The sequence below is a fragment of the Gavialis gangeticus genome, unplaced genomic scaffold, assembly GCF_001723915.1.
Source record: "Gavialis gangeticus isolate Ggan-Ray unplaced genomic scaffold, GavGan_comp1, whole genome shotgun sequence".
In the NCBI taxonomy this organism is placed as follows: Eukaryota; Metazoa; Chordata; order Crocodylia; family Gavialidae; genus Gavialis; species Gavialis gangeticus.
In genome coordinates, this window is record NW_017729032.1 from 26,174,321 (window position 1) to 26,184,656 (window position 10,336).

Genomic DNA, 10,336 nt, shown 5'->3' on the forward strand with positions numbered 1-10,336 from the left:
ACAACATGGAGAGGGTCCAGAGGAGGGCCACTCACATGATCAGGGGACAGCAGGGCAGGCCCTATGAGGAGAGACTACGGGACCTGAACCTGTTCAGCCTCCACAAGAGAAAGCTGAGAGGGGATCTAGTGGCCTGTTACAAACTAGTCAGAGGGGACCAGCAGGCATTGGGGGCGTCCCCGTTCCCCCAAGCACTACCAGGAGTGACTAGAAATAACGGTCACAAGCTGGCAGAGGGTAGATTCAGGCTAGACATCAGGAGGCACTACTTCATAGTCAGGGCGGCTAGGATCTGGAACCAACTTCCAAGCAAAGTGGTGCTGGCTCCTACCCTGGGGGTCTTTAAAAGGAGGCTGGATGAAAACCTTGCTGGGGTCATTTGACCCCAGCACTCTTTCCTGCCATGGCAGGGGGTCGGACTAGATGATCTACTCAGGTCTCTTCTGACCTTACCAACTAAGAAACTATAAAACTATAACAATACATGTGCATACCCATTTGGAATGATAGTCTGGGCTGAATAAGAATTATAAATTAAAGGTCAGTGAGTGCATCTACATGAGACATTTACTGTGCGGTTAGCTAATTGTGCAGTAAATATCTCAGTATCTACACGTGTGCCCATATTAGGACACACAAAACTAATAAACTCCACATTAGGGTATAAACTCACTAGGGGGGACCAGAAAGGTTTGGGAGAGACCTTGTTTCCCCTAGCACCCCCTGGCATAACAAGGAATAACGGCCATAAGTTGTTGGAGAGTAGGTTTAGATTAGACATCCATAACAACTACTTCACAGTTAGGGTGGCTAGGATCTGAAACCAACTTCCAAGGGAAGTGGTGCTGGCTCCTACCCTGGGGGTCTTTAAGAAGAGGCTTGATGCCTATCTGGCTCGAATCATTTGAGCCCAGTTTTTCTCCTGCCCAGGCAGGAGGTTGGACTTGAAGATCTACATGGTCCCTTCCTACCCTACTTCTATGATTCTATGAATTGTACATACAAACCCTACCCTGTTGCAATGTATTTTCATGAGCAGCAGCACGTGTAGATGCTGACTAAATGGATTGGGCATGAGGGTGTTTCAGTGCCAGAGTTACCTCCTGTATTGAAACACCCTTGTGCCCCAGCCAGTCTCTGTGCAGCACACTGAGCCCAGTCGAAGCAGCCCTAGGCTTGCAGGCTGACCCCCCTGCCCTCCCTGAGCCCTAGGCCAGCTGGGGCTGCAATAAGCAGTAAGCTCCACAGTTTATTATTGCCTCCTAATGGCACATGTAGATAGTTTCAGTGGGTGAATGTACATGTATGTACATTTGTGCCAGCTTAAAATTACTACGCAGTAAGCAGGAATAGGCCAGCGTCTACACATACAGGCATTAAAGCGCATTAATGCTGTGTGTTGGCTAACTAGCCCCAAGTCAGACCACACACACAGTGTTACTATGCAGTAAGGCGTCTACATGTGCATTACTGCACAGGAACTAATCAGGCATAAATTTGATACCTGCATCATGGAAGTATCAAAATTTATGCTCAAGTCAGCATAAGTCTCCATGCACATGTAGACACATGCCCATACTACACAGTAATTTCAGTTACTTTGCAGTAAATATGCTCATGTAGACACGCCCACTGGGTACTTCTCGTTCCCCTTCTGTATGTGTCCTCTTGCTACCTGCTGAGTCCTGTAACTTGAATAGTAGATATATTCGGTGTTCAATTCTTGCTCATGATGCATGATGGTAGACTTATTAAATATTTTAACCATTTTACCAACCTTAAGGAATTTTATTTAATCTAATAAATCAAATAAAATAGAATATTAAGGTACAAAGTACAAGTACTCAGTAGTTAGGAAATGCTGGAGTTTTGGTAATTTGTGCAAGCTTAATACAAGCTTGTACACAAGGGACCTCTTGTATGCATGGATTAGGATATAATCTATGATATCATCTATAATTATATGATTTCTTACTACTTTTTATGTAGTCCCCTCCCCCATATCCTACCCCTCTGTTGGACATATAGAGCATTTCCAGGTGAGCACGCAGGTGCATTTCCCATAGTTGTGCCACTGCTACTTGCCCCCAGGGAATGCCCATGCACTCACGCTCTGGCATATGGCAAATTGCCCCATGTGGGATAGGGGATGCTGGGGCCAGCACCTGAGCTAGCCTCCACAGCCTTACCTGGGGTCCTGGGAGCTTACCTGATCTCCAGTGGCAGTGATTCAGCAGCAGAGAGCTTGCCAGCAGCCAGAGCAAGGATCTCCCAGTATCAAAAAACTCCATGCTGCAAATCAGCTGTATGGGAAACACCTGTGCGTGCAATGCACATGCAAGCTCATCGGAACATGCCCATAAAGGAACAAAATTAAGAACATACCAACATTTGCAGTTTTAGCATTCCTTTCTTTGTAACTCATAGTATCATAGAAAATGAGTGTTGGAAGGAACTTCAGGAGGTCATCTAGTCCAACCCCCTGTTCAAAGCAGGACCATCCCCAGCTATATCATCCCAGCCAAGGCTTTATCTACCCAGGTCTTAAAAGCCTCCAAGAATGGAGAATCCACAGTCTGTCTTGAGTAATCTGCTCCAGTGTTTTACTACCCTCCTAGTGAAAAGATTTTTCCTAATATCTAACCTAAACTTTCCTATTATCTAACCTAAACTTAACCTTGCTGCCATTTGAGACCATTTCTCCTTGTTCTGTTATCTGCCACCACTGAGAACAGTCTAACTCCATCCTCTTTGGAACCAAACTTCAGGTGGTTGAAAGTTGCTATTAAATCCCTGCACAATCTTCTCTTCTGCAGTAAGAAAAAAATAAGTCCAGTTCCCTCAGCCTCTCCTCAGAAGTCATGTGCTCCAGCCCTCTAACCATTTTTGTTGCCCTCCATTGAACTCTCTCCAATTTGTCCATATCCTTTTTGTAGTAGGGGGCCAAAACTGGACACAGTACTCCAGATGTGGCCTCACCAGTGCTGGATACAGGGGAAGAATTACTTCCCTCGATCTGCTAGCAACACTCCTACAAATGTAGCCCAGTTCTTGATTTGTAGTTTTCTGATACATATATATACATATATTAGATAAGCCACTTTTGCCATACTTCATTTACATTATATGTCATATATTTGGGTACATTCTCCAGTTCTTTACATTTATAGGCAGAGCCTGTCATGGGTCAAATTGAGTTTTACCAAAGTCTACAATCTCCTTTATCTCCAGCTCTAGTTTAGCAAATAATACTATCCACATTCTTCCCTCCATCTACCCAGCCCCAGAAAGTCACATTTTTGTCCATTTTCAGAGCCTTGCTTTCATCTGGCTGTAGGCCTGGGTTGCCATTTTTCATGATATATTCCTAAACATCCTGTTTGGTAGGTTGCTTTGCTTTGCTTGAGTAACTAGCCATTCTACTTTATGATTCATAAGGAAAAGCTGACTTCCTTGTCAGGGAGCAGTCCTACCTAACAGCAGATTAGAGTGTTCAGTTGGACTTTCTAATGAACTCCACATGACTACTTTCATCGGTGTATATCTGGGACTGGTATGAATTTAGTTAATATAGCAGTAGACTTCACACTTCTGGCACAGCATCTAGCTACACTACTTTCCCCCTCGTCATTAGAAGGAAAGACAGAGAACAGCCTCACTAAAGATCTAGACCTTCTGGGAGGTGTTGGGGGATTCTTTTAATCTCTTTCACCTTCCCATACTCCCCCTTCATTACCGCATGTAATGAGACATTTTTAGGACAGTGGAAGTAAATGTATGATAGGACTAGATTGATGCAAGTATAGTTGCTGTCTTCATGCTGCAGCTGAGGCTAAAATAGTTGCTCAAGCAATTAGTGGCTGAAAGCCTGGAACTTGTTATACCAGTGAATCAGTTTGTATCTTGGAGCAGTAACAGTAACTATATATTACTGAACTAGCCTTGCTTGATGTTTCCATTTTTAGCTTCAATCCTGACAAGTTTGTCATAGAGAAGACTGCAGGAGAAAGTTGCCTCATAGCTAATGTTGGTGTGTCACGTTCAGTAGTGAAAAACTATGAAAAAATAGAAGGAGATGAGATAAGAGAAGAGAGGAAAGGGGAAAAAGACAGTAGTAAAAATACAAAGGAAAAACAGAGTTATGCCCTATAAATCTAAATTGGCAGAATTCAAGATTAAATGCTGCAGGGGCTAAGTGAAAGAAAATCTCATTGACTTTAGTCAGACTGGTACATGTGGAAAGTTGTTGGTGAAGCTGAGCCTGTTTGATAAGATACAATACAATTAACATTTCTCCCTACACACTTGATACCTTTTTTCTACAACAGATGATAATGTATTTAAAAGGAAAAGTTTGCATTTTCTAAGGAGGAACAAAATATTTCATACGTTGAGAATAAAAAATCACAAATTAGCTTGGAAAATCAAACCAACTTAGTATATATTTTCTTATCATTTTCATGGATCTTTGAGGCACCAGGCTTGTGGGAAATAGCAATACATAGGACTTGACTAATAAAGAAGTCTTTAACCCTTAGCAGTTGAGTGGATTGACTAGGAAGGTTTTACCAATAAAACAGGTAGGGAGAAGAGTAGAAATACAGGGCACAGCTATTAGCTGCTTAGTTCAATTGGACATGTCCCTGGAGCTTAATTCAAGGGAACACTTGAGGAGATCAGCTCTGATATAAGAGGAATAAAAATGTCATTGAAATGTTTCTAGGGAAGGGGAAATCTGTCCAGAGATGGCCTGATAATGTGAAAATCTGGTTTTCATTTCACTCTATGTAGCATATTAACTGCTGTTGCAGAAAAGCTCTTACCTTAGCTTATCTCCTAATTTATTTTTAAGATAAATGGGTGCACAAAGCAGTCAACAGAGAACTGCATTAAAAGTGAGGTTTTTTACTCTCCAGAAATTTCAACAGTTTGTCTGAAAATTTGTGGTGGGGGATGCGGGGAGATGCAGGGGAGATATTTAGATTTGGTGCTTCATTTTCCCATGAAAGTTGTAGTTTTGGGTGCCTCTCTACACCATAGGACGTCAGCTCCTATGACATGCTATGGCAGTTCCTCCCGGAGAAGAGAGGTGGTGCACCCTGTGGAGTCTGTGGCCCTGGTGCATCATGAAAGACGTAGGTCAGGTAGAGTCCAGTTCATCAAAGAGAATGAATAAATGAAACATCAACATATCACTGAGGACTATTACGAGATGGGAAGGGAATTCCCATGGGCATGAGGCAGGGGAGTGAATGGGAATGAGTGGAAATATAAGTTTTTTTTTTCTTTTATGGAAGTAATGAATAGTGCTTGGGAAGTGAAGTTGTGTTAGGCGGGGGAGATGTCTCCTAGGTGAGAGGCAGTGGAAGTGTGTGGGATGCTGAGGATTGCTTTAAATTTCGGGGTATTGGGGGGAGTTTGTTTTGCTATACTATCATTTTAATATTTTATTCTGATCGTATAAGTATTTTTTTCTCATTGTAAACTACCATGACATTTTGGGGAGGTGTGGCATTTAAATCTTTTAATTAAAATTTTCAGTCAGCATATCCAAATTGAAATATTTGGATTTTGGCCAAACTATTTTGGAATTTGGTTGTGCATTTTTCAGGTAAAAAAAAAAAAAAAAAAAACTTTTCTGGGGGGAAAAGGTGCTTTGAAAAAAAATCATTTTTAGTTGAAACACAAATTTTACACGGAAAGCACATTATCTAAAACAAATAAACACGCCTTAATTGGCTGGGAACTCTTTCAGTATAAGTTACTGAACATTTTCATGAAAAAATGAATGAAGCAATATTTTCACAATGTTATTGGCTTTACTTTTAGGATATAGAATGAAAATTATACCATATCTGTGGATGTTTTGAACTGTCTTGAGGAGTTTCATGAAATTTCTTTGTGTAAGACTTCATAAGCAAAATATTGGCCAATATTCTGTCATTTTCCTTAAATCCAAGAGGAAGATATACTAAGAGTTCCATTTCTACAACAAAACTACATGAAAAAAGCTTCAGCTCCAGATTTTACGGGCTTATTTAAACTACAAAACTCGGAATATATTTAAAGTTTTTTTTTCCATTAAGAACACTTGAATTATATTCATAACTGGTGTGTTATTTGTGTGGTTTTTTTTTCAGAGATCATCTATAGTTGGGTATTTAATGAATTCCCATCTTTCGTGGCAGAAGATAGCAGACGTTTCATCTCTCAGGAGACAGGCAATCTGTACATCTCCAAGGTGCAAACATCTGATGTTGGCAGCTATATCTGTCTGGTAAAAAACACAGTGACAAATGCCAGAGTTCTGAGTCCTCCTACACCACTTACACTACGAAATGATGGTAAGCAAGGACTTCCTAATGAATGAGAGCAAAAATGTTGTAGTTCAAATGCATTGGACAGCACTTTATGAAACACAGAATTAGAACAGTTGATTTGAGAACAATTATTTATTGTTTCTAAAAAGTATGAAAACATTTACTTCAGTAAACATCAAACAGTGACCCATATATTTCTGTTTAGGAGCTCTACAGTCCCTTCACAGTACCTGCTGAAGTAAGCCCAGTGCTTACAAAAGTTTTTTCTGTGCACGTCTGATTTGGTTAGCCTGTTAGATGCAAATCTACCTGCTTTCTGTCACAAATTTATTCCTGGGTACATAACTTCAGGCACTGTTTTCCATATTCAGACAAATAAACATATGTGGGTGCCACCAGCTCATGTTGAAGCTATTTATTTGAGCATTTTATTGCAAATCAGGAAGAAGTATATGTAATTATATCTATTGTCTTTATTCTGAAGTATCCTCCATTCCAAGCTGCTTCTTATGTCTTCAAAAATGCTAAATATACCTGTACTAATGCCCATATGTACACACATGTATGAATAAATCATAAACAAAACCACAAAGAAGAGAATACATAGAAATTTTTTTTGGCTCATAGTCACAAAAGAATAGGACTGAAAGGGACCTCACAAGGTCATCTAGTTGGGCCCCTACTCAAAGCAGGATCATCCCTGACTAAAAACCATCCCAGCCAAGTGTCTGTACAACTTGTTCTTGAAAATGTCCAGGGGTAGATGAAGAATCCACAACTTTTCTAGCAAACCTGTTCTAATGCATGGGTACCCTTCAAATAAAAAAGTTTCTCCTAATCTCCAACCTAAATGTTCTCTGATGCAGCCTGAGGCCACTGCTCTTAGTCCTGTCTCTGATGGCCATACAGAAAAGTCCATCTTCATTCTCTCTATAATTTCTATTCAGATATTTAAAGCGTGCAATCAAATCCCTCCTCAGTCTTCTCTTCTCCAGATTAAATAGCCCCAGTTCTTTTAGCCTTTCTCCACAAGTCTTCCTTCCAAGCCCTCCAGTCATTTTTGTTGCTGTCTGCCAGACTCTTTCCAAACAGTCCACATAATTCTTGAAGTGTGAGGCCTAAAACTAGACACAGTACTCCAGGTGAGCCCTGTGTTGCACAGAGTGGAATAATCCTTCTCTTGATTTGCAAGTGACACTCCTGTTAATACAACCCAGCATGCTGTTGGCTTTTTTGTAGCAAGAGCAAACAGTTGGCTCCTATTCAGCTTTTGTTTCTCCATAACACCCAAGTCCTTCTGTGCAGTACTGCAGCCTACCTGGTCGTTCCCCAGTCTTTATTTATGCATGCCGTTATTATGTTCCAAATGAAGGATTTATCCTTGTTGAATCTCATCTGATAGACTTCAGACCATTTCTCCACTCTATCCAAATCATTTTGGATCCTTGTCCTATTGGACCCAGGGAAGACCCCCAGAGAACCCTAATTGATACCTTCTCTCAACTAGACACTAAGACATTGAGAAATACTTGCAGCATATAAACATCCAATGTACCCACCTTACAGTACTTTTATCTTGTCTGTGTTTTCTTAGCTTGCTAATAAGAATGTTGTGGGAGACAGTGTCAAAAGCCTTGCTAAAGTCAAGGTATACCATGTCACTGCTCTTCTCAACCCTCCCCCCGCTCTTCCCCCAAATCCACAAATCCTGTCGTGCTATCCAAGAACAAAATAAGGTTGCTCAGGCATGACTTGTTCTTGGTGACTCTATTCTGGCTGTTCCTCATCACTTTGTTCTCCTCTAGGTGCTTTTCAGTAGATTCTTTGAGGATCTGATCCATGATCTTTCTAGGTATAGATATCAGGTTGACTGGTCTGTAGCTCCCCAGATCCTCCTTCTTATTCTTTTCCAGTCATCCAGGATGTCGCCCAACCTCCAGAAGTTCTCAAAGAAGATAGGCAATAGCTCACAAATTACCTCAGCCAATTATTTTGGTACCCTCAGGTGCATCCCATTTCACCTTGATAACTTGAAAACAACTAACTTCTCTAAGTAATCCTTAAACTGTCCTTCTATTACACTAAGCTGTTTGACTCCTTCCCTATCTCTGCTGCCAACTGCACTCGTCATTTGAGAAAACTAAAGTAAAGAAGGCATTAAACATTTCAGCCTTCTCTTCTCTGGATTGCCTTCTGCATTCCGTAGGAGACCTATCGTTTCTCTGGTCTTCCTCTTACTTTTGACACACATGTAGAATCCCCTTTTTTTGTCTTTTTTGGTCCTTGTCAGGTGCATCTCAAATCATGCCTTGCCCTTCCTAATTTTCACCCAGCATGCCTGTGTGACATTTATACTCATCCCTAATAATATGTCCAAATGTCCATGTTATGTAGCATTCCTTTTTGAGTTTCAACTCATTACAGAGATCTCTGTATAGCCGGCTGGTCTCCTGTTTCACTTTCTATTCTTTTGTCACATAAGGATAGTATGCTCCTGCTCCATTAAAAAGACCTCCTTAAAGTACAGCCAGCTCTTCTCAACTCCTTTTCCTCTCAGATTTGTCTCCCAGGGGATCCTGGCCACCAGTTCTGTGAGTTTGCTAAAGTCTGCTTTTCTGAAGTCCAGTGTTTTTCTTCTGCTGCTTCCCTTCCTTCCTCCTCTCAGGATCTTTACAATTTTGCAGGCATTGTCACTCAAGTTACCTTCCACCTTTATATTATCAATCAATTCTTCCCTGCTTGTCAGCACCAAGTCAAGAAGAGCTTCCTCCCCTGGTTGGTGTGTCTACCATCTGTACCAAAAAGTTATCCCTGACTTACTTCAAGGATTGCCTGGACTGGTTGTGCACTATTGTGTTTTCCTATAATTGAAGTCCCCCATTAGAACCAAGTCCTGTAGTTTGGAAGCTATCATCAGTTGTTTAAAGAAGGCCTCATCCATCTCTTCCTTCTTGTCTTACAATAAGAATTTCCTTTTACTGTAACATCATTACAGATGGGTGGGTTTAAGAAAAATACTTTGATTTATTACGGTAGGTAAAAAAAATATGTTTGCACCTTATGGTATGTAAGTTAATCTTTGTTCATGATTACATGGCTGAAACTGTTGAGATGTGTACAACATGCCTCCTGCACCAAAAAAAAATCTTTACAGGCTACTGTGTAACCTTCTATTTGTTTTTTATGTGATATTGACACTAATGTAGCAAGTTTTGGGCAGTTAACCTAAGGGAGAGCTGATCTTTTGTCATATCAACTTTTGAAAATTAAAAAATATTCTCTTTCTAAAAAGTTATTTTTTAGTATGAAGACACAGAATTTAGAAAAGATTATAAAAGTGGCCATTCTTAACAGACTGGCCGATGGCAACATCCTGGGGGATAGCCAGCACAGGTTTGTTGCAGGTCGGTCTTGCTTGACCAATCTCATTTCCTTTTATGACCAGGTGATCTATCACCTGGACAAGGGAAAAGAGATTGATGTCATATATCTTGACTTTAAAAAAAGCCTTTGATCTGGTATCCCATGATGACCTCTTGGCAAAACTGGCCAACTGTGGCCTTGGCTTCACCATGATCCACTGGCTGGGGAATTGGCTCTGTGGTCAAACCCAGAGGGTGGTGGTTGATGGAAGTCAATCATTGTGGTGCACTGTGACCAGTGGGGTCCCTCAAGGCTCCATCCTTGGGCCAACACTATTCAACATCTTCATTAATGATGTGGACATTGGTGTCAGAAGCGGACTGGCCAAGTTCGCTGATGACACCAAACTTTAGGGTAAAACATCCACACCTGAGGACAGGATGGTGATCCAGTCTCACCTTGACAGGCTCAGGAAATGGGTGGATAAGAACCTGATAGTGTTTAACACTGAAAAATGCTAGGTTCTCCACCTCGGGGGAAACCCCCCCCACCCCCCGCAGCATACTTATAAGCTTGGCAGTGCTACGCTGGCTAGCTCTATGGATGAAAGGACTTGGGGGTCATGACTGACCACAAGATGAACGTAAGTCTTC

General features: G+C 41.2%; 1 protein-coding gene across 1 annotated transcript in view; it reads left to right on the forward strand.

The window, feature by feature from the left end:
• The window catches only part of CNTN5 (contactin 5), a 1,308,168-nt gene that overhangs the window by 888,826 nt on the left and 409,006 nt on the right, over positions 1 to 10,336 (forward strand). The window contains exon 8 of the mRNA XM_019525021.1: positions 6,141 to 6,344. Within this exon, the coding sequence (XP_019380566.1) occupies positions 6,141 to 6,344 (204 nt within the window). The remainder of the gene's footprint in view (positions 1 to 6,140; positions 6,345 to 10,336) is intronic.